The sequence below is a fragment of the Manis javanica genome, chromosome 15 (genome assembly GCF_040802235.1).
Source record: "Manis javanica isolate MJ-LG chromosome 15, MJ_LKY, whole genome shotgun sequence".
Lineage (NCBI taxonomy): Eukaryota > Metazoa > Chordata > Mammalia > Pholidota > Manidae > Manis > Manis javanica.
The window spans coordinates 55,630,329-55,655,223 of record NC_133170.1 but is presented as its reverse complement, the minus strand read 5'-3'; the positions used below and the strand labels follow the sequence as shown (position 1 = coordinate 55,655,223).

Genomic DNA, 24,895 nt, shown 5'->3' with positions numbered 1-24,895 from the left:
CCCTGGCTGAGGGTCTTCCCAGCTGAATCAAACTTTATCAGAATGGGCTTCCACCACTCACTAATTCACTTATTTACCTTTTCAATCACTTGTTTATTCGCTCAACAACATTTACAGAGTGTCTACTACATGCTAGGTACCATGCTGTGTCCTGGGGATACAAAGGCAGAGGGGACATGTGTTGTTCTTGGAGTTCCTGGGCTGGGAGGAGCTGGGCTGTGGCCGAGTGAGAGCAGGGTCATGGCCAGTCCAGATGCATGCTGTTCCCATAACTTAGTAACACATTACTCCCAAATGAGACCATTTAGGGTTTAAATCTCCAGCACCATTTAGGTCTACATTGGTCTACCCCATCCATCTAAGGATCAGAAGTGTCTCTAAAATATCTTGAGCCAATCCCCATATCAGAAACACCTTTCAGATTTCAGTGAGATCCCATTTCTAATATTTATCATGGTAGTCAGTAGCCACTAATTTCATCAACAGAAAGCCATTTCAGATATTCAGAGTGCTAATGAGCAAAGCAATGGTTTTGATGAAGATACAGATAACAAAAGTACTTGTAGCCACATCTAGAGGGTGTTCCCTGGTGACAGAGCTAACTATCCACTGCTAACTTAGTCTAAGTTACACATGCCTAATAGCATATAATATATTCTCAAAATATTTCAAAGTATAAACACCCTAAGAAGAATGAATGCTTGCTGTCTTTATAATTGAGTGACATCCTAACAAAGTATAATACTGTTGAATTAAATTTTTTTTGCTGAAAGATCATAGACAGTGTTCTTTTGCAAGCTTGATTTAATTTTTGTCCTTGTGTGTGACTTACCTTTTCTGCCTGAATTATTGGCATTCAGTAGCCAAATTCTGTGTCAGTTTTTCCTGGGACATGCTGTGTACTGTGTTCTTTTGATTGTTCAAATTTTTATTCAAGAGTAACATAAATGCAGAATGTTTAAAAAATCTAAAGTTGTAGAGGTCAGTGTATCATCATACTATAAATACACCCATGTAACCATCACCCAGGTCATCAAGAAGTTGATCATCCCCAGCAATCCCAAAACACTCCTAATGTTGCCTTCCAGTCACTACATCCCTGTGAATAATCACTATCTAGAATTCTGAAGCCATGAGCTACAATTTCCCTGCTCAAACTCTTATTTCAGGAGAAGGTAGAGTATGTACTCTTGTATGTGGCTTCATTAGCCCAACACCATGTCTGAGACACATTCATATTGCTCTGAAGCTGTAGTTCATTCTTTTTCTCTGCTGTAGAGTATTCTATTCTACTATTGATGAGCATTTTTGTTGTTTCCAGTGTGGGATTTGAAACAACATTCTCATTCCAGTCTTTTGGTGTCCATGTTGCATGCATCCCTCTTTAGTATATTCCTTCAAATCCCTGAGTTAAATTGCTCAGGGCATATATATATTCAACTTTAGTAGATAATGCTGAACCAGTTTTCAAAATGTTGTACAAATTTACACTCCCACTAGCAGTGTGAGAGTTCCAGGAGCCTCACATATCTTTACCAACAGTTGGTACTATCAGTCTTATTTTTTATAAGGTTATATATAATATTTCTTTATTTGAATTTCCCCTATTTTAATGATGTTGAGCACCTTACATATGTTTATTGGCTATTTGAGTATCTCATTTGTGAAATTCCCCTTTAATTCTCTTGCCCATTTTTTCTACTGGGCTTTCCATGTTTATTTGTTTTCCATTATTTCATATAGTTTTTCAGAAGTTCTTTATATTATTCTAGATACCAGAACTTTTAAGGTTATATATTTTGCAAAAAATATCTTCTGCCAGGGTAAATTGCCTTTTCATTTTCTTCTTGTTATCTTTGATGAATAGAATTTTAGTGGAAACTAATTTATTAATCCTTTCCTTTTCTAAAAAAAAATGTGGTAAAAAACATTTAACACAGGGCTTACCATCTTACCCATTTTTAAGTGTTCAGTTATGTAGTGTTAAATATATTCACATTGTTGTGAAGCTTTCCAGAACATTTTCATCTTGCAAACCTGAGACTTTATACCCATTAAACAGCAGTTGCCCTTTGCCCCGCCTCCCATGTGTGCCTACATGCAACTCTGTGAATTTATTCTGCTTGAGCTTTGCAGTGACTCTTGAATATGTGCCTTCATGGTTTTTTCTGTTTTGTAAAATTTTCAATCTGTTCTGTCCCTTGCAGTTTCTAATTTATTTTTTCAGTTCTGTCATATGTGACATTGATCTTCAACTTGATTCCCAAAGTTCAAAATCACCCTTTTCATAACGTTCTGTTATTTTATCACCTTGCCTTTGAGCTTTTGCTTTATACTCACCTTCTTGTTAAGTTCTGTAGTGTGAAACAATTGTAAGGGATTTGTTCTGTCCCTTAAACTATTATTTCTTCTAAGCTAGGTGCTTTGCCTTTTACATGCATCTCCCTTTCATCCAGAAGTGGGAATGGTAGCTGGAAGGGGACAACTCAGCTGTAGTGGTACGTATGTAGTTTTACTTTCACAAAAAGTAAAAAAACAAAAACAAAACACACTTCTCTGTTTTAAAATATCCGAGCTCTGCTTTCCCTTCAGGAATGCTGTTAAATGTCTTATATGTCAAGGTTTACTTCACCTGTGCAATGCAAAGTCCTGGCATTTTGGATTCCATCAGGAAGAACCAGACTTGCTGGTTACTGATCTGTTTCCCTTCACCTACTTGGCTTTTCTCTGGGATTTGTTGACTCCCCAGGACAGTTTTTGAAGGGTGAGGGTGGGTTAGGAGCTGAACCATGTTGCCCTTCTGTACTCTATTCCAGAATCTTCTGCTTCTCCTCTTGGTAACTAGTTTTTGAAATTTGTTGTAATATATTATGCCCTTTTCCATGCATGGTTGTTGTTGGTAAAAGAAATTTTCTGTAACGTTTAGTATAGTTTCCTCATTTAAAAAAATTCACATTCAGCAAGCCTCATTTTGTGTGTGTGTATGTGTGTGTACATGTTTTTTAAATTTATCTTGGAGTTTCCTCACTTTTAATAGGTATGGGGAGAGAAAATATGTGATGCTGTTTGAACTGAAACACTCAGATATCTTCAAGTTTGCGTATAATCCACCCTGATGAAAATGTGATTTTTGCATATGCCTTCAATGACATACTCATGTGGCCTAGAATGTACATGATGAGGTAGAAGATAAAGAAAGCAGAACAGAGGGGGGCAATCAGAAGAAGCAAGAACAATGGAGCATGTAGATGTGATAAGACTGGAAAACGGGGTGTGGGGAGAAGAAACCACAGGGGCTTGTGAGGATGTGTCAAGGCAACAGATACTGCACAGCGCTGGGAGAGTTTGAGCATCCCTCGCTCACACTTCTGTTCAGCCGTTGGTTATTTGGATAGACTTCTGTGTACCCACGGGCCGGTCCATCTTGGCGTTGGCTTGGCATTGTAAGGTGGTCAGGAAAGAGTGAGGGAGCACTCTTGCTCGGCTGCCCACCTGCACGTGGGCCCCCTGCCAGCTTTCACTATGGCAAAACTCGGCAAATGATGGTTCCTTTAGCCTATTTACACCCAGTAGGCAATGAGCCACAGCTGATGACCTGAAAGAAAATGAATGCTGTATCAGAATTTAACCAGAAATTAATAAACCAGTTCCTAGGATAAAACAGAACCATTTGTGGGCTCTTGACAGTTTGGTGACCTAGGGCTGCGAGGGGGCCACAAAGGGACACTCCCTAGTAAAACAACGCCTGTAGGAGGCATTCTGTTGTGGATCACACATGAGGTAATAGTCTGTGATTTCAAGTGAGTGAGAGCTCCTTGGAGAGACCTGCTTCCTGCCTGTCCCCATCGTGGAAGGCGACTCTGTTCTAGCTGAGAATACAGGCGTATTCATCCTCAACAACAGAACCTCTGGGAGACAACTGGCAAGTGTATATTGTTTTGCAAATATATTAATTTTTTTCTGCGGTGCCATAAAATATGTTCTTTTAAAAAACAAATTGGATATGGCAGATTTGCGGCAGAAATTACCTGTCAGATGTGTGGAATGGCAAGCCTCTTCATCAGGACAAAATTTTGATGGAAAGGAATCGAAACTTCATTGTAATGAATCTGGAATGTCCAAGTCAGGTGCCCTTTGAACTGGTAGGCACAGGGGCACCAAGGAGAAGCTGGGAAAGAACAGATGTTCTCACAGGCCAGGGAACCTGGCTCGTTTGCTCACCAGCGTGTGAAGGGTGCGTGTGTGTTGAGGGGGTACATGCCCCCACATATGTCTGTGTATATAAGTAGTCCTTTAGTAACGGCATCTTTTCTGAGGTCTTCGGGGTGTTATACGAGACTATGGTTACAAGTAATTGAGCCCATAGTCCTCTTGTGTTCAGGGCATTGTGCTCCTGGAAATGGATCTTAATTCTGAGCGGTTCTGAGGCAGGCATCGGGACCATCTTGGGGTCTGAGTGACTGCAGATTTTCCTTCCTTTGCCTCCCAGGGCCATTTATTCCTTCAGTTATTCAAGAATACCTATGGTGGGCTGAGCTCTGTTCCACCTGAAGCCGTAATACCTCAGTACCTGCCCTCAAACAGCTCCTCGCAAGTGTACTAGTTAGCTTTTTCTGCACATGAACCACCCCAAAAAACTTACTGGTTCGAAATAACAAACATTTATTTGGCTCTAATGCTTTGTGTCAGCAGTTTGGGCTGGGCATAGCTGGATCGTCCTGGTCTTGGCTAGCTCACTTAGGTGAATGTGGTCAGCTCCCTGGTGGACTGAAGCTGGGGGTTTAGGATGGCCTCCGCTGGGACAGTTTGCCTCTCCTGCACATGGTCTCTCATCCTTCAGCTGGCGCTCCTGGGCTTGTTCACCTGGCAGCTGGCGGGGTTCTGAGAGAGCACAGAAGCATGCACGGCTTTCACTGTGTTCTGTAGATTCCAGATTCCAGAGATGGAAAAAGGCACCATTCTCTGAGGGGAAGAGCTACACAATCATGTTGCAGAAGGACTTGATGCAGAAATGAGGAAATACACCAAATGCCCACTACCCCAGTTTCAGAGCCCACAAATGCACTGCGTGACACCTCCTACCATCCAGACCTTGGTTCTGGAGCTCTGCACTTTGGGCTTTCACATTGCAAAGTGAAGTCAGGGAAAAACTACTATGAGTTGCTTCTTTCCACAAAGCCCTTCTGATACCAAATGGGGTGGGGGTGTTTCCTCCCACCAACAACCAATTCTCCAAATTTCCAGACACCACCTGGGTGTCCTACAATTTAATTCAATGCTAACATGAACCAGCCAAATTGGTACAGACCCATTGGTTAAGGGCTCAGTCCCATGAGACTGTCCCCACTTCAGATGCCAGTCACAAGTCCTGGGCCTGCTGTACTACTGCCTGCCTATAAATTGGGGATTCTTACAGCGCCCTCCTCAGGCTCACTAATTCACTAGAATGGCCCATAGAACTCAGAAAGGCTCTTTACTTACACTTTCCAGTTTGTTGTAAAGTATACAGATGAACAACCAGGTGGAGATATACACATCGGGAGGTTTGGAAGAGTCCAGAGCAAGGGAACTTCCATACCCAGGATGTCGGGGTCACCGCCCTCCTGCCACACGAACTTCACCAGCCCAGAAGCTCTTCAAATCCTGTGGTGTAGGGGGTGTTATGGAATCATAATTGCCTAGGCATGGGTGATTAAATCACGGCCACTGGTGATTAGCTCAATCTCCAGCCCCTCTCCCCTACCCAGAGGTTAGGACATGAGGCTGAAAGTTTCGACCCTCTAATCAAGGGGTTGGTTCCTCTGGTATCCAGCCCCCATCCTGAATCTATCAGGGGCTGACCAGCATAAACCAGGTATGGTTGAAAGGAGCTTGTTATGAATAACAAAAGATGTTCTTATGCCCATCACTCAGGAAATTCCAAGGGCTTTAGGGGTTCTGTGCCAGGAACCAAGGGCAAAGACTGGATATATATTTCTTATTTTATCACTGTGTCATAGGAAGCCTTTCTGTTTTAATGATTAAATATGTCTTCCAATAGGACTTAACTTTGAAAGCCCAGTGGGCTGCTCTTTCCTGAGGATACAACTTGAGCCTTCCTGACCTGCTGCCCTTACGTCCTGGTCTTCAAGCCACAGGACCTCCTTCACTCACTCAGCTGGATTCAGAAGACTTCACAGCTAGTCTCAGGACTCAGAAGTCTTACAAAGAGCAGTGTTTTTTAAAAAACATTTCATACATACCTACCCTAAGGGAACAGATCAATGAATTACCAGAAAATAAACACAGCCCCAACACAGGTCAGGAAGTAGAATGTTGCCAATACCCCCCAAATTCCAGCTGTGCCCAGACTCATCACCTCTTCCCTCCTGTCCATGTGTGACCACCATCCTGACTTTTCACATCATAGACTAGTTTGCCTTTTCTGAACCTTATGTAAGTAGAATCACACAGAGTGTGTTCTTTGTGTCTGGTTTCTTCTGCTCAACGTTATGGTGGCAAGATTCATCCATGTCCTTGTTGGAAGCAGTGGTTGATTTGATTAGACTGATGCACAGATTCTCACTGTATAAATTTACTACAGTTTGTGTATCAGTCCTGCTGATGGTGGACATTGGGATTGTTTCCAGGTCTGGATTATGAAGGTTCTTGTGCATGTCTCTTGGTGCCCAAGTGTGCACGTTACTGTTGAGTATACGCTCAGTAGAATTGCTGCCATGCCTGGAGCATGCATATGTCCAATTTCAGCAGCAGTGTCCCAAAACACTTTTCCATAGTTATTGTTCCAATTCACACCCCACAACAGTGCTGCACACCCTTGTTGACACTAGGTATTGTCAGTCTGCTGAATTCTAGCCATTCTGGCGCTATGTAATGGTATCTCTTTACAGCTGCAATTAGCATTTCTCTATTACTAATAAGGGTAAGCATCTTTACATATGTTTAATGACTATTGAGATATCTTTTTTTGTGATGTGCCAATTCAAGTATCTTGACAACTTTTCTAGGCTTTGTCTGCCTATTTATTATTGATTTGTAGGAATTCTTTATAAATTCTGGATACAAACACTTTGGAGGTTATATGTCTTGCAAGTGTCTTCCTGTCTGTGGCTTGCATGTCAACTCTCTTCATGGTGGCTTTTGATGAACAGAAGTTTTCAAATTTCATGTAACCCAATTATCTACCCTTGTGCCAGTACCACAGTCTTAAAAAGCACTCCAGTTTCATAGTAAATCTTGAAATCTTAGAGCGGACATCCTCCAGCTTTTTTCCTTCTTTTCAAGTTCACCTTGTCTATTCTTAGCCCTTTGCACTCCCACAAATTTTAGCATCAGCTTTTCAATATCTGAGGATTTTATTGGGGTTGTAGTAAATCTATATGTATCATCACCTTGGACAGAATTGACAACTGAACAATTTTGAGTCTTCCACTACACAATCATGGTATATCCCTTCATTTATTTAGGTTGTCTTTATACCATTCCATGTAGAAATCTTACACATCTTTTGTTAGCTTTATTCCTAGATGTTTGATGTTTTGAATGCTATGACAGACATCTTTTTCCATTTTTATTTTCTGTCTATTGCTGGTGTATAATAAATACAGTTAATGTTTTATAGTGACCATAGCCCCAGTGTCCTTGATAAACTCACATTGGTTGTAACCACTATATGTAGATCATCTGTGATACACAGCCATAGGCTCTGTGAATGACAGTTTTATTTCATCTGTTCCAGTCTTGGTGCATTTTCCTCCCTATCTTTTGTCCTATGCTGTGACCTTGGACCTAATGAGGTTTTCCCTCCTTTCCTTCCAGATGAGGCTGAGGCACATATTGACTATGAAGATAATTTCCCTGATGACAGATCTGTGTCATTCAGGGAGCTCATGAAGGATTCCCGGACAGAGGCAGAGGAAGACAGGGGTCAGGGAGAGGCCTCTGAGGGGCCTCCTAAACAGGACCATCTGGTCTCCATTTCTGTGGGGAGAAAACACATAGCCCGAGATACAGTCTTTGTGCCAACTACAGGCCTGCCCAGCCCAGGGCACAGTGTCCCCACAGACCTGCCAGGGTCCCAAGCAAACCAGAAGTACTTGTTCTGGCTTCCTGCTGAGACCTTCCACAGGCCAGAACTGGAAAAGGAGATGGATGATGACACCAAAAAGCAGTTTCCTTCTGGAGACGAGCACAGTAGCCTTGCGCAGGCTTCAGGTGGACCTGAAGCCAAGGTGATTTATGGCAGCACGGATGACCCCTTGGGGCCATTTGTGGGCAGGAATGACAGTAAGGCAGGGGACCCAGTGGTGAGCAGCAGCGATGAGTCCTGGTTAGATGGCTATCCTGTGACTGACGGCGCTTGGAGGAAGACAGAGGCAGAGGAAGCAGAAGAGGAGGGAGGTGAGGACAGGGGAGAGGGGTCAGTAGGGCTGGAAGAAAGTGTTCTTGTTACCCCGGCTCAGCCCTTTCTTCTGGAAGTTAAGAAGCCTCGGAGTCCCACCCTCACACCAAGGGAGGACATGGCCCATAACTCAGTCCTTCCGTCTCAAACATTAGACACAGAAGTTCTGGCTCTCAAACCTATGCACGTGTCTGCCACTGAGAGTCCCAGCGAGGGGGCTGATGATTTGACCAGGTACCAGTCAACTGTTCCTTGGAGATTTGCCACAGAGAAGTCACCCATGGCTGCCCTACCCTATGATATCACCAGCTCGACCCTAGAGGCTGTGATACCTGCTCTCCGGGAGACGCCCAACCACATTTCCTCAACTGCCAGGGCAGCCAGCCAGACACCAATGGAAACCGTTGCTCCTGAGGTCCAGGAGGGCTTCCCATACCTGCTGTCTGAGGACTTCTTGGGACAGGAAGGCCCTGGCCCAGGTGCCCGTGAGGAGCTCCTTCCAACGGTGGAGCCATGTGTAGGGGATGTGTGTCCCCGCCTCAGCAGAGGCCCCATCATTGCCACCATTGCCACTGTGCTATGCCTGCTGCTGCTCCTGGTGGGTGTGGGGGCAGCATGGGGCTACCATAAGTGCCAGCACAAGAGCTCTGTGTACAAGCTGAACGTCGGCCCACGGCAGGCTCGGCACTACCACCAGCAGATTGAGATGGAGAGGGTCTAGCCACCTTTGGAGCAGGTTCTCCCAAAGCCACCTGGAGAAAAATAAACCATGCCTCCACATTGATTGACACGGCTACTCAGGCATGAAGCAGGTGGAGCACGGCTCGTCTTTCCCTGCTCTACTGCCCGAGGTCTTTGTTTTGTAGGCCGAGAAGTGTGTCTCTGGAGGCACCTGGCCCAGTAGGAAGGCCTCGGCGGTGTTACACCAGCGTCAGTATCTCCTTCCCGACCTGCCCTGGAATGTTCTGCACTAATCCCAGACCTGTGCTCCAGGCCGAATTTCAACATAAGCTCAAAATGCACCTCTCAGTTCCTCATACCATGTTCTTCTTTTCCTTTCTTAAGAAAATGACTGACTCCGTGACCTGGAATTTTTGAGAAAGGCGTGATAAACTGAGCATTTGCGAGCAGCGTTATTTAGAACACAGATAGTTGTTGGGAGAGGAGGACTGTACAAGAACAATGGCTTGTTTCCTTTTAATGTGATGTCACTGAGGGCAAAGAGCCAAGAATCAGGACACTGTCCAGAAGCTCCGAGGTTTTTCTTTAATGCTTTGTTGGAATTGGAGAGACTTTAGAACAGACGTTGTGTCGGGGCAAGGTGAGCAGTGGCAGAGCACAGGTCCCCCTCTGCTCCATCCATGCTGTGGGACAGCCCACCATTTTTTAAAAGAGAGGTTAGTTTTGTACTGGTCAATAACATTTCTTCTCTGAAGTGGTGGCCCAGGTGTCCATGACCGGTCTGTGCCTAGGAATGTCTTAGACTTTTTGCAAAGACTAACAAAAAACTTAGTTCTTGCTTTCTTCTCTCTAAATTAATCATGTCTCTGACCTCCAGTGAGAGAGAGAGTGATGTGGGAGGAAAAAAAGGTTTTAAGAGGGCTAAGGACAAGGCTATCAAGTATGGGGTCCTATTTGATGGAGAAGCAGTGGAATTAAAAAGGAATACGAAATGAGCTGTGCCAATATCTGCTTTGTTGTGGCAATTGTGAGCTGTATGGAAACAGCTCGAGTCCAGGATGATCGAGACAGTAGGATATGGGATGAGTCCAAGCTATCAAGGGTCCCATTTCATATTGTCTCAATCATCTTATGGTGGCTCAGCATGTATTGCTTATGACAGTGGTTCTCAAAGTGTGCTCCTCAGACCAGCAGTATGGACATCACCTGGGAACTTGCTGGAGGTGCAAATTCTCTGGTTCCACCTCATGGACTCATAAAGCAGAACCCACCTGGGGTGGGTCTGGGCTGTGTTTTAACCAGCCTCCAGGTGAGTTCAATGCACACTCAAGGTTGAGTGTCATGGGGTTTTGTTACAACGTAACATAATGAGTTTGTGATAACATAAGCTGTGAGCTTTGAGGCCAGCGGAAGCTCTAGAGGCACAGAAAGCAGCATGTGAAGCTGTCGAAATGCCATCTCCAGCAGTCTCTTACGGATTGGCACAAACTGAATTCTTTATTTTTTCTAACAGGAATCACTTTCTTAGAAATAGTTTTCCGTGGTAAAAAAGTGATGGAGGCAATACATTTCTTTTGAGACACTGTAAGAATCTTAGTGTTTTTGTGTGGCATAAGAGAACTGATCTTTGAAAGTTGTTGGTGATACATTACCTAAGGAAGAAAATTCTTGGAACATGTTTTCTAGCCTGCCATCTCTTTCTGGTGCAAGCTTTGGAAAAATAATAGGCTAAGTAGCTATAAAGACAGTACAGCAAAATCAAATACCTTAGTCCCCCATCACTGGGTAAAACAAAGGTCTGAAGGTACCAAATAGAATACCTATACATCAGATGAAATCTAGAATAGGAATGAAGTGCTTTCTGTGTGTAGCCAGAGCAAAACACAACAGAATAAAAGCCAGAGGCTGTATATACATATAAATTAGATTCTTCTCTAATCTGTTTCAAGATAACTTTTCTATTTTTTACTGTATGAAATAACCTTTGTCCCAACATTGGGATTATGTTATTCAACTATTATTATGTAATAACCCAAGAACATTGACAATACCAACACCAAAATAGGTAATGTTAATACAGATGTATTAATAAGTTGATTACAAATACATTAATACAAGTAAATTTATCATTTTATAGACATGGGACTGCAAAATAAACCCAACACTTCAGTTTGATTTGTTGTCATCTAAATTAATGTTATAGGATCTAACTAAAAATGCGTGTAGAAAGAGAATGACTAAAACCTGGTAAACCTCAATGATATGCCATTATGCATGCTTTGAGACTGGTAAATATTTAATGTTCATGGAAACTGTGGGGTGGAGGGGTGGTCATTAACACAAAGCATCTGAGATATTTTAATAATTATTTCCCCAAACAGTTGTTTAATGTATTGGGTTACATCACAATAATTTATATTAAAAAAAAGATTCTCCAGTAATCTTGAAAATAATGTCTTTGCTACATCTAAGACCACCCTCTCTAAGCCTACCTCCCAGCCATGTTGCTTCCTACAGCAGAATTCCAGGAAGGTCTACCCAGCTCCTGTCCCCTCCCCACCTCCTTCCCCCTTCCTCACATCACCCAGAGGCCATGCCCTTCGCTACAGCAAAAAGCCCAGGCCCTCACTGCTCAAAGTTTGTGGGGAGCTTGTTAGAAATGCAGTCTCAGGCTTGCTGACTCAGACTCTGCTTCTAGCACGATGCCCAGATGAGGGGTAAGGAGTGTGCCCAGGTGAGGGGTGTTGTCTTGCCTGAGGGTTTCAGCCCTGGGCAAATTCACTATGGATTCACTGAGACTGAGAAATGACAGTGGAACGTTCTTGAGGTAAAAGGATTTATACCTGGCTTTATTCTCACATCAAACACCAGAATCGTGTCTACATCCCACAGTCTGCAGGTCCGTAATCCATCTCCATCTCTGTGTCAGGGCCTCTCCACCTCCGCAGCCATCTCAGTCTCTGTCCTCGGCGCTGCCACCACTCCAGCATCTGCTCTCCTGCAGCCGTGCAGCCCAGAGTACTGGGCGGAGCTCTTTCTATAGAGTCAATAATAACGTATTGCCCACACGTGTGCACTGAGCGAGCCAACCAGGGTCAGGTGAGAATCCTGGCCATAGGAACTTTCATTTTCTCTGCAGGTGAGCTTGGTGATGTGTGAGAAGCACCAGCCTAAGAGAACCAGAGCTGATCACTCCCCCCTTCTAGCTGACTGGATATGCAAACGAACAGTTCAAGAGGATTAGATGTAGGGACTAGTCACAAAAGTGTGGGCAGAGTTAGAAGAACCATCAAAGGATGGTGGGGGTTGGGGAGCGGAAAGGCACTGAGGGGCAAGATTCAGCCTCTAGGAGGGCTCAGCCACTGCCCAGCTGAGGCCCGGAGGGGGCAGGGAGTTTTAGACCTGGGCCTCCTCTCTCACCCTGCAGTCTCCTGCTGGCATGTCTCAGAATTCAGTGTGCGGGAGCCCCAGCAGTGGCAATGCTGGCTGGAGGGCTCAGGCCGCTGGGCCAAGGGCAGGGTGGGAAAGAAATCTGGAGAGGCAAGGGGAGATCCAGGTCAGAGGAGATCAGCACCAACCCCATCTGCTGTCGGCTCCATTTCACTTCTTTGACCACCAGGATCCCATGCCTCCTGAGTCAGCCAGTGTTGTGGACACTGCTGGTGGCCAGCCAGATCCCCTGCTCTAGGCCAATGATCCTATCCTCAGGCTGCCCTGAACACTGGCTGCAAAAATGCTCAAAATGCACAAACGCACCCTGCCACTTGGGAGTTAGTTCCCTCACCAGGAGCATCCTCTATCCTGCAGCCTGGGACTAAGAATCAGGCATACAGAGGGCCAGCCTCCCTGCCTCCAGGTGGGACCACTGTGCAGTGTAATTCCTGCTCCAGAGCTCCTGTGGGGTCAGGCTGAGGCTGGTCTCCAGGGAGGCCTCACCCTTGATAGCTCCTTCCTGCTTCCCTCACCCCTACTCTGCAGAGCACACCATCACTTACACCCTGCTTTGCTCCAAGGGACCCGGACCCAAGACATTCAAAACATGCAAACTCATTCCCTGCATCTCCACTCAGTCTCCGTCGCCATCCGGACCTTCACACGGCTCCCTCCAGAACTCTTGGGCTGACTTCAACAAAATCCCCCTGTCCTCCACCTCCTCAAACCGCTGATGTTTTTGAGCTCCTCATTCCACAAGCCCCTGCTGTGGCTCCAGTTGTCCCTCACTCTTTCCAGCTGCTTCCCTGAACCCTTTTCTCTTTCTCCTCGCTCTGCAGCAACATGCATGGAGCATGGCAGCTTGCTGGCAGTCAGGCCTGAAGAGGTTTCTGGTCCTTGTTTGAAACAGTGAATATTTTTGTACTCGTCAAGACATTGGCAGCAAGGGACCAGCTCATCAGATCCAAAGCAAGTCCTGGATTCCAAATGTTTTTCCTAGCGGAGAGGTAGGATATCTACCTCCTTGGCCCACCCATGGCTAGCAAAGACCCCCCAAGTCCTGCTATGTGCCATCCAAGAGTCCTTGGGGCCAGGGTTCCGCTTCACTAGATGAAGTCTGAAATCTCACAGACCTGAGGAAGCAAAGCTCATTACGACATGTGCCCTAGGGGTGGATTATAACTGACTGGGGCTGGTTCAGATGGTCACATCCAGTAGTGAAAGAAAACAGTAGAGAATCAGCAAAATAAAACATTTAAGATCACCATTTTTTAAAATCTTTGTTTCAATGATTCCCAAGTTCTAACTTCCCATAAAAGTGAGATTGTACATACTGCTCTAACCCAAGGAAAGGAGGTGGAAAAGACATTAGCAATGTTTATAGTTTGGCCTACTGACCCCCACCTTAAAGTGATAAACCTCTGGGATTGATCTTGTATCTCTTGGCCAAATCGCTTGATTCCATCCTATCCTTTTCTTGTAAAACGGGGCACCAGTATCTTACCCTATCAGCTCCCAGAAAATGAGCTGACTCACTCATTCATTCAACAACCCTCCAGAGGCAGCTATTTGGGGCAGGCCAGCGACTGGTGCTAAGGTAGGGCCGCTCCCATGCCCACTCTACAGAGAGAAGAGCTGTACCGTGGCATAAATCTCAGGCGCTCCTGACTCTCATTTGGAGGTAGGAGCGGGTCAGTCAGAGCAAAGCTGGTCTATCAGCGTCTCTTCCCTCTCAAGGGAGATGCCACAGGACAGGGTGGGGCCCAGCCTTGCCCCTAGCTACAGGCACAGGAAGTCCTATACACAAAACCGTTGGCTGAGGCTTATTTAAGGTTCCTTTCCTTCCCCCTGCCCCCCGCCTTGTATATAGTTTAAACTCTCCACACTAGGTCATTCAAGCCTGGAATCACCAGAAAAAAGAAGTCACTGTTTGGAGGATGGCAGAAGATCAAGAGTTCAGACAGCTGCAATGAAGGATTGGTTGGGGGTTTTCTCGGGGCCTTGCAACAAACTGCATTGCAGTTCCATGTGCAAACACTATTAAATGAGAATGTTTTCTCTGGCACAAGTCCCGCTCTTCCCCACAGTTTAAGTATTGATTCAAAAAAAAAAAAAGTTGAAGTAGCTTAGGTTTACAGCTCACATTTGAAACTAAAAACACTATTTCCATAAATGTTGGCAGAAACCAGCCGCTGTTTATTCCACCAGTAGTCATAATAAACCCTTTCCCACTGACAATCTAACAGATCATTTTGTGTTTGCGACCAAGTTTGCTTCAATACAATTTTTGTGCTCTTAAAATTCCCTTAGTAAGAACTCAGAAAAGCAACATTTCCTAAGGTGGCCTCTGTGGTCAACATACCCTGCTGTTTTCCCAGAGGTGAGTTTAGGTTAGTGGCAGTAATTACAAAATCTCAAAACTCAGAAAGATACTGGTATGTTGAATATGTTGGAATGGGAGGTATTTCAGTCACTCGGCTCCTTTTACACATGGGTACGCACCCTCAGTCCCTCACTGCTAATGAAAAGCCTGCAGGCTCAGACGGCCGAAGGGGAAGGATGGCAGACCCTTCCCAGATGGTGGCCCCGCCTGGGCTGTCTGAGTGGACACATGGCCACACCCTGGGGGCCAGCAGCCGCCCGTTGGACCAGCCTGAGAAAACCAAACAGAACCACCTCTGGGTTGCAGGCAGGTGGGTCAGAGGGCAGGCAAGGCATCTGAGGCTGGACCTGGAAACTCCCGCAAAGCTTACAAATGTGTTTGTTTTTTCAAAAAACAGGCCAACTGATGCTGAACCCATGAGGTCTCAGGGCAGGAATCTCCTAGCCTCGTCCAAGAGACGTGTCCAGGGAGGTGTCAGGGAGGTGCTGGGCTGAGGTCACTGAGTGCAGCCTGCACACTGGAGGTTCATGGCAGGTTTGGAGGACTCGCCTCACCTTTTTGTGGTTGTTTAAAACTGGTTTGGTTTCCCCTGAAGTAAAAACATTAGTGACTCAGTTCCACAGCCTTGGATCAAAGCCAAGTGCTGCAATGCTGATCAGACTGTGTCTGGGGTTTCTTCCTCAAGGGACATGCTAGGATGGGAGTGGAGGTGCTTTTCAATCCCCTGTGGAAAGAGCCAAGTTCAGAGTGAATGAGGCCCTGCCACAGCCACCACCTGCCCCTGCGGAACACCACTGTCTACAAAAGCCCCCAGAGGACTCAGGAAGAGGAGCGAATGGAAGCCTGCAGGGCACGCAGAGACGAGTGTGGGCAGTCCTCATTTTCCTACTCAGGCAGAGGGATGCCTGCAGCCAGGAACTGTGAGGGGAGCTAAGAGCTGCTGGTACCTCTCTCCTGGACTCAGGCGCCCCGGGGCAGGGTCCCCCTACTTCACAGTCCTGCAAATGGAAGTTTATCTGGTGGAGAGGGACGTGAGGGAAGGACAGGGAAGCAGCCTTCTGGGGAGCCATGCAGGACCTGACTACTGGCTGGTTGGCCAGAAAAGGCTCCTTAGGGACACGTGCAGGCATGGGTGGTGCCCTGGGACCCCACCCCCACCCCCGTGCAGCCTCTGCTGCCCAAAGCAGGCAAGTTCAGCCCATTGCAGGTACAGGTGACTATGTGGAGCTGAGCCCTGGCAGGAGCCCTTGGCAAAGAAGAGAGGAAGTGCTCTGGGGAGGAGGCCCAGCCAGGGCCTAAGGAAGCCTGGGAAAAATAAGCTAGTGTATCCTCATCACTCGCTAGGACCTGAAGCCCGCCAGCCTGCATATCTCCTTGTAGTCCTTTCCACGTTGCTGTGGGAGTCCTGGCGCCCAAAGCAGGGCCAGCCCCCATTGCCCCATCCTCAGAGGGTCCCAACTAGACTGTGGCCCATTGGAGGAGGGACAAGTCAACAGCACAGATTCCTCCCAGAGCACCACACACTCCTGGTTGTCTCCCACCTCCTGGGCAACTTCTCTCAGGCTCTGGTGTCTCATTTCCCAGGACCCTGTCTGTGGCCCCTCACTCTTGCTTCCCAATATATACATAGGATCTGTGACCCCAGCCAGCCTTGGGACTGTGAACACCACTTTTGTGCAGATGACTCAGCCATGGGCACTGTGAGCTGGCCCCAGGCCCACCCTGTCCCTCACTGTGCCTCCTGCTGGCTGTGCCCCTTCCCAGAGGGCATCCCTCACTAACCAAGCTGTTCACCTTCAAAGGCACATCCTGCTTCTGTGACATTGCCTGGCAGGGGCCTTCCCAGGCTTCCCTGCACGTACCCCCTCCATAAACCACATGCATCTGGATCCCTGTTCAGGCTCTGCTGAAGATCTGACCTGAGAAAATGCTCACATTTTATTTCAGCCAACATCTCCCATCCCAACCTCAGACAGCCTGCCATCTTCTCCACCTCAGTAAACAGCAATTCCGTTACATTCAGGCCAGAGACCTTGAGGTCACCATGACCTCCCTCTTTCTCTAACACTCCAAATCCAGTCTGTCAACAATCCTACTGGCCCTGCTTTCAAATAAACCTACTGTCTGACCACCTCTCACCACGTCCATTGCTGCCATGCAGCAGGTCCAAGCCAGCATTCCCTGCACATGGAGTTTTGCACAGCCTCCTGTCTGTCACCCCTGCACCCAGCCTTGCTCACTTTCGGGCTTTGCACAACACGAAGCCAGTGTGACCCCTGTGACACACATCACTAAGGCACTCTTTTACTCAAACCTTCCAAAGGCTTTCCCCTCACTCAGAGTAGAAGCCAAAGGCCTCACACTGGCTGATAAGGTCCTAAGCCATCTGGCCTCTCCCACCCCCACATGCTTATGCCTTCCCAGCCTAATCTCCTTCCATTCTTCCCCTTACCACTCCTTTCCTTGGCCTTGCTGTTCCTTGACCACAGCATGTTCTCACCATAAAGCTTTGCATGTGCGGTTCCCTCTGCCTGGAATGCTTTTCCTTGAGACCTACTTCCCTTAGCTCTCAGCTCTGATGTCTCTTTCTTGGTGAGGCCTTCCCTGACCATCCTATTTAAAACTTCAGCCTCACCCCCAGGCTTCCTTAGCCCTTCTCTGCTTTATTTTTCTCCATAGCAATTATCACCCTTGATACCTTATATGTATTTATTCTTGTTTATTTCTTGTCTGTATCTCCTTATAGAATGTAGGCTCCAGGAGTGCAGGGAATTTTTTTCTGTTACTCTGTGCAATATTGCCAGCGCCCAGGTCAATGGTTAGCACATAGTAGGTGCTCATTAAATATTTATTGAAACGATGAACCAAACTAGACTCTGAGTTCTTCCATTTCCAACTCTAAGATGTATAACTGCGTACTGTCCTCAAATGGGATCAAGCACCATTGTAAGACTTTGGAACTGCAAAAGTGCTAGAAAAAGCCACATTTCTGTATTCTGCAATGTCTACCCAACTTCTTTCTCAGTGGGTGCCAGAATGGTGCAGGGCAGGCCATGGGTAGTCCATCATGGGGCGTGGATAAAGTTAGCCTTTGTCCTCCACCACCTTTCCTGGATCAGGGCTTGGGGACAAGGGAGACTAATATCTGGAAGAACAGAAAGGCCAAAGTAGGTTTTCACAATCATCGCCTTTTAGGAGTATTTTTCTTATTTAAAAAATAATACTAATTCTCTTGAAAAGAAACAAAAAAAACTCTGAAAGACTGTTCTCCCAACGAAAATGGTAAGAAAGGCAGCATGAACATGGAGAAGGCAGGTGAGATGATGGGGAGGTGGGTGTGAACATGGGGTGACAGGTGTGAACACAGGGAAGGCAGATGTGGTCAGGGGGAAGGCTGGCTCACACCTTATACGTAGTGAGAAATGGAGGCTCCCCTTTTACTCCACAGAGTAAAGAGAAGGCCTTGAGGTGTCCATAACTTGGGCCACTGGGTAAAGAAACACAAAGAATTTTCCTGCACAGCGAGGGGAGTCTCTGGCGGCTGCGGACTAGCCAGTCTCTTCCAGATCCAAGAGGTCATCCACGTACTCCACAACCTCTCCCTGAAAGAGACCACATGACACCTCTGGTAAGTGGGCTGCCTGACTTGAAAAATGCTGGGGAGCAGAGACTGTTTCTGGGAGGCCACTGCCGACTGCCTGCTGGGGCTGGAGCAGCCTTTCTGCACCGCCCTTGGGCCCAGGCCCTGACTTCTCCCTGGAAACAGATCTGGCTTCCACGCCATGTGAACCTGGAGTCAAGTGCTCGGTAACCCCCACAGAGGGCCTGTATGACATGGGCAGTCCAGCCACCCTCTGAAAGGCCCTGTCAGTGTCCCCTTGTCCTGCACCCCTTCCCCCCAATAGCAGTCATCTTCCAGGAACACTTCCTGCCTGTTCCCTTTCTGCCCTGACTGCCAGACCACCAGCTTTTCAAGGACCAGGGCCTGGGCAATACTTCATCTCCAGAGCCTGGCCCAAGCAAGGTGCTCGGTGAGCCTGCTAAGGGCGGCACGCGGATACTGCTGCTGTGACGTGACAGTCACTCCGCCTAAAACAGAGACTTCTGAACAGGGAACCCCCTTGCCCACTGTCAGTACAGGGAGACAGAAGTCTCCCTGCTCCCCACCTGCTCCCCCTACTGCAGTCAGTCTTAAGCCTCCACCTGAAACTGCCCATGTACTTGCTGATTTCCTTCTATGCACTGATTTCTCTCCACATCACACCTGGGTCACCGGCCGATGACACCCACTCCCTTTACTGCAAAGCATGCAGGGAATCACCAAGGCCAACCCCCCCAGGAAGGCCAGTCAGGCCAGCCCCACTGATGCTGACTACCCCCTGCTGAAGCTTGGCCTCCCACACAGAGCTCACTACCCCAGGCCAAGAGCCTATTGGCTCCTTTCGATATTTTAACACAGAGAGTCATTAAATCTCTCAGCATTTGCACATAGATGGAAAATCTATAGAGTACATGAGACACAAAATGAGGCCTTATGATTTTTACCAAATACTTATACCATATCATGCCTGAGATTAGAGACTAGATTTACAGGAGTAGAAGACTATTACTTAAAAAAAAATGTTTTCAGTTGCTTTCTGGACCCCAAAAAGAAAACATAGTGTAGTAGAGGGGTTAGGTGTATGGCCATGATATCTGTTCCCAGAGTTACTATTTCCTGCTGTGTGGCTGCTGTGACCTGCGGATGATGGTATTACTTGCCTTCAGCTGACTAATAAGTGCCCACGGCAATATGGATGAAAGAAATACATCCCCCATACATATCAGGATGTAGTAAGGCTATGGGTGCCCCACTCAGATCTACCTTCTGTGCAGCCTGCCCCCAGCCACTGGGAGTGTCCTTGCTAATGGCTGTTAGCTGCCCCATCTCTGGACAATGGACCTTGGCCAAAAGGAGCAGCTCCACCAGGGCGTGTCTACACCAACCTCCGAGGGCTGTCAACAACCAACAAGAGACTCATAGGAGTGGCACAGAAGGCAGGAAGAGCCTTGTGGTACAACTCCTGCTCCCAAGCTCCCACGGAATCAGCTCAGCTTGACTCTCCTGAGACCACAAAATTTCACAGCCCCTTCCCCAGCCCTGTCCCTCACTTCTTTCCTGCCCGAGAGCACTCCTTCAATCAATAACCCCAGCAAGTTACCTGCTTCTTTTAGACTTTCCCAAAGCACACAATGTTCAGAACCTGAAACATGAAGCATTTTCAGCCTGCGTTCCAAAGTGTCTGAAACTCTAATAGGCCTCTGCAAAATTTTCAACCAGTGTGCACACTTTCAGGTCCTCGTCCATACGTTTCAACCCCAGAGAGATGATAAAGAAGAACTATCAATATATATTAATATCAAATAGCTAAGCTATTTGATAGCTTAGCTATCAAATATCAGTAGCTAAGTTGTATTGATGATTTGTGTCAAAGTAGTATTTTGTCCTTTGGAAATTTTAAAGATTAAACTAAGAATTTTATTGTATTGAAAAGAAACAAAAAATACATTTTGTTTCATGATTACTTGCTGTAATTTGATATGTAGAAAATAGCTCATTCTTTAGAGATGGATCAATTATTTCACAATTCTAAAGCCTCAATTAATAAGCTAATTACTTCCAGGACTTTCAACAGAGTCCTTTTATCTTGAAAGGTAAGCACACCACTCTACCTTTCCTGAATTTGTTTTCTCGTCTGTAACATGAGAGAGCTTTACTGAATCTCCTAAAAGGTCTCTTCTTGTTCAGATAATGTATGAATTTTTTCTATGACACTGTTTTTTTTTTTACATCAAAAGTCTTCTGTGTTCATAGCCTTAGACCCAAGAATTTCATCCCTGGGAATTTATACTAAGGAAATGACCAGAGAGGAGGTAGCCGATTTAGTCACTGCTGCATTGCTTGTAAAAGCAAAAAGTTGGAAGCAACCTAAATGCCTATAAAAAGAGCTTTATTTTAAAAATTCGTACCATGGAACATGAGTCATTAAAAAGTCATGTTTATAATGAACATTACCGAACAAGGTTAACAAAAACCACAAAATCATCTCAACAAATACAGGAAAAAAAGCATTTGACAAATTTCAACACCACTTCATGATAAAAACATTCAACAAATAGGAATGCAAGGGGAACTTCCTCAACTTGACAAGAGCACCTAAAAATACTACATAGCTAACAATATACTCAATGCTGACACAGAATGGTTTCATTCTAAGATTGGGAACAAGACAAGGATGTCCACTCTCTCCATTTGTATTCAACACTGTCCTAAAGGTTTTAGCCACAGCAATTAGCAAAAATAAATAAATAAAAGACATCCAGATTGGAAAAGAAGAAGTAAAACTACCTCTATTTGTAGATAACATGATCTTATATATAGAAACTCCTAAGGAATACACATAAAAAAACTATTAAGGCCAGTAAGTTCAATAGATTTGCAGGATTGTCATATCAATATACAAACATCAATTGTATTATTGTACACTAGCAGTGAACAACCAGAAAATAAAAATAAGAAAACGATCTTACTTGAAATAGCATCAAGAATAGCAAAACTTAAGAAAACACTGTTGAAGGAAATTAAATATCTAAATAAGTGGAAAGACATCTCATGTTCATGGATCATTAGACTTACTGTTGTTAAGATGTCAACACTATCTAAAGAAATCTTCAGATTTAGCATAATTGATATTAAAAATCCCAGCTTTCTTTTGCGGAAATCGATAAGCTGATGCTTTAATTCATGTGGAAATGCAAGGGTTCCAGAATAGGCAAAACAATCTAGAAAAAGAAGAATGAAGTTGGAAGACTCACACTTCCAATTTCAAGATGTAGTAGAAAGCAACAGTGTTCAAGACAGTGTGGTGCTGGAGTAAGAATATAAATCTAGATTGGTGGAATAGAACTGAGAATCCAGAAATAAACCCTCACATTTATAGTCAACTGATTTCCTATAAGGGTGCAAAGGCAATTCCATGGGAAAAGAAGTCTCTTCAACAAATGGTGCTGGGACAACTGTATACCCACTAGCCAGTTTGGATGCATATCCACATCCAAAAGAATGAAGTTGGGCCCCTACTTCACATCATATGTAAAATTAACTTGAAATAGATTATAGGTCTAAATATAAGTGTTGAACATAAAAATCTTAGGAAAATGTAGAAGTTTTTGTGACTTTGGATTAGGCAATAGTTTCTTAGATATGATACCAAAAACACAAGCAACAACAAAAAATAGATAAATTGGATTTCATCAAAACTTAAAATTTTATGCTTTAAGACACCATGAAGAAAATGAAAAGACAACCCATACCTGCAATTCATATATCTGACAGGGAACTTATAACTACAACACATACAAAGAACTCTTACAATTCAACAATAAAAAGATAAATAACCCTATTAAAATAGGGTAAAGGATTGGACTAGACAAGATATTTCTCCAAAGAAGATATACAAATAGCTAATAAGCCTATGAAAAGATGTTCAACATGACTAGTCTTTAGGGAAACAAACATCAAAACCACAGTGAGATACCACTTCACACCCACTAGATGGCTATGACAAAAAAGATGACATCATCAAGTGTTTATGGAGATGCCGCAAACTGGAATGCTCCTACACTGCTGATGGGAATGCAAAATGGTACAGCCCCTTTGGAAAACAATCTGGCAGTTCCTCCACAAGTTAACCACAGATTTACTACATAACTCAGCAATTCCACTCCGAGGTATATACATCTGGGTATATTGAAAACTTTTGCCCAAACAAAATTTGTACACAGGTGTTAAGAGCATCATTTTTCAAAACAGCCAAAAAGTGGAAACAACTCAAACGTCTGTCAACAGAGGAATTGATAAACAAATACAGTATATCCATATAGTAGAATATTATTCAGCAATAAAAATGAATTTTTACATGTAACATGATGCATGTTATGACATGGTTGAACCTTGAAAACATTATGCTCTGTGAAAGAAAGACAGTCACAAAAAACCACACACCATCCCATCCCATTTACATGAAATGCCTAGAACAGGCAAGTCCATACAGATAGAAAGTAGGTGAGGAGGTGCCAGAGGCTGAGAGGAGAGGTGGGAGAGCAGTGGGGGGCAGGCACAGAATGGGAAGTGACTAATAGGTTTGGGGTTTCTTTTTGGGGTGATGAAAGGGCTCTTAGATAGTAGGGATGGATGCACCACTTTGTGAATATACTAAAACTATTAAACTCTACACTTTGGAAAGGAGAATTTCATGGTATGTGAATATTTCAGTAAAGCTAGATCTAGAAAATCATAACAAGGGAAACCTTTCATATTACAATGCCAAATGGAAAAGCCATAGAAAGAAGTGGCATGTACCCAGAAGATGACTGGTTAGCCAGAGACGGGTAAGATTCCTCAAGGGAGGAACAACCTAAGACAGGCACAGTCGCAGGAGGGCCATCAGGCGAGAAAATGGGGATCAACAGAGGTGAGGCTTAGAACCTCCCTCCCCCCTGTTCTGAGAGAAATCTTCTGCATACGTGGATGTTTTATTGCCCTTGTCTAGCTTGGATTAACACATAGTCTACAGGCACACACCTGATCATCTACATTTGCTCTCTTACAACACTAAACTATGTTTTCTACCTTTATCTTGTATCTACCTACCACTTCAGCATTTTATTAAAAATAATAATAATAAAGAGAGAAATGTGGTATCCACATATAAATCAAGTATAAAAATCAAATGAATATTCATATTTGAACTGACTGTTTATAGTCCATAATGCATGATCAAAACCAAAAGCCTCTGTGACGACTGCCCTGTAATGTTCACCATGTAACTTATTCACTATGTAAGAATTTGTTCTCCATGTAAGAACTTGTTCGTTATGCTTCAGAAGATTGGAGACTGACGAAAATTAGGCTTGGGGTGGATTAATGATTGTGCATTGAGCATTGACCCCCCTATACAGAATTTTATTGTGGTTAACAACCATTTGATCAATAAATATAAGAGATGCCCTCACAAAAAAAAAAAAAAAAAAAATAGTACACACTTCCAATTGTAAAATAAATAAGTAACCGGGATGTAATGTATAGCGTAAGGAATATAGTCAAAATATTATAACAACTTGGTATGGTGATAGCTGGTACCTAGAATTATCATGTATATAAAAGTTAAATCACTGTGTTGTACACCTGAAACTAAAGTAATACTGTGTGTCAACTACCCTTCAATAAAAAAAAAAAAAAAAGAAAGAAAGAAAGAAGTGGCATATATACCAAATGAGCAATAGTCACTTACCTCTGGATAATTAGAAACTCAACTGGTCCCTCTTTTTCTAAATATATTTTTCTCCACTTTCCAAACCACAGTAGCCAACCTCGTTTGTGTCTGACCAGTGACCTCCTTGTGATCTTACCTGAGGCTTGGCATCAAGGGATCACAACCCAACACATGATGATCTATCCGCTTTTACTGTTTTCTAGTTCATAAAGCACTTCCATGTGCAACACAGTATTTCATTCTCCCGACCCCATGAGGTGGACATAGCTAATCCCATGATGGGTCCTCCTTCCCATGCAAACATATACACAGAAGACAAATTCCATGGCAAGGTCTTATTTAGACGCATTCACTGAAAACCAGGGCAGTGGAAAGAGCAGGCCTGGAGGCTCGGGGCCTTTGGGTCTGGCCAAGCAGCTAGCAGAACCTTCCTGTCCCCCATGCTCTTCATCTATGAAGTGAGGAGTCAGGCCAGAACCAGCTCCCTTCCAGCTCCAATGGCTGGTGAGGCCCCCGCTGTCTGAGAAAGAATGTTTCAGTCTGTCCCAAATCAAGTCTACGTACTTCCCCAATGCTGTGACTTTTCTGTGACTAGGCTGCCCCACCACAAAAGGACTGCCCCAGGAGCAATGGAAAAGGAGTCTGCTAGTGAGAATCAGGAATGTCAAGCAAGCTCAGAGAATG

The 24,895-nt window shown here is 44.8% G+C and overlaps 2 protein-coding genes across 7 annotated transcripts in view; one reads left to right on the top strand and one right to left on the bottom strand.

Moving 5' to 3' along the window:
• SUSD5 (sushi domain containing 5) overlaps positions 1 to 9,128 on the top strand; it is a 48,581-nt gene extending 39,453 nt beyond the window's left edge. For both annotated transcript variants that reach the window (XM_073223905.1, XM_037008646.2), the window contains one exon: positions 7,819 to 9,128. In XM_073223905.1, coding sequence (XP_073080006.1) covers positions 7,819 to 9,122 — 1,304 coding nt within the window. In that variant the 3' untranslated portion in view covers positions 9,123 to 9,128. The remainder of the gene's footprint in view (positions 1 to 7,818) is intronic.
• CRTAP (cartilage associated protein) overlaps positions 4,718 to 24,895 on the bottom strand; it is a 38,129-nt gene continuing 17,951 nt past the window's right edge. For 2 of the 5 annotated variants that reach the window (XM_073223906.1, XM_073223908.1), the window contains one exon: positions 11,900 to 12,119. In XM_073223906.1, coding sequence (XP_073080007.1) covers positions 12,036 to 12,119 — 84 coding nt within the window. In that variant the 3' untranslated portion in view covers positions 11,900 to 12,035. Of the gene's footprint in view, positions 4,882 to 11,899; positions 12,120 to 17,709; positions 18,500 to 24,895 lie in introns of those variants that run through there. The other 3 variants (XM_037008647.2, XM_017664108.3, XM_073223907.1) reach the window with 2 other exon arrangements.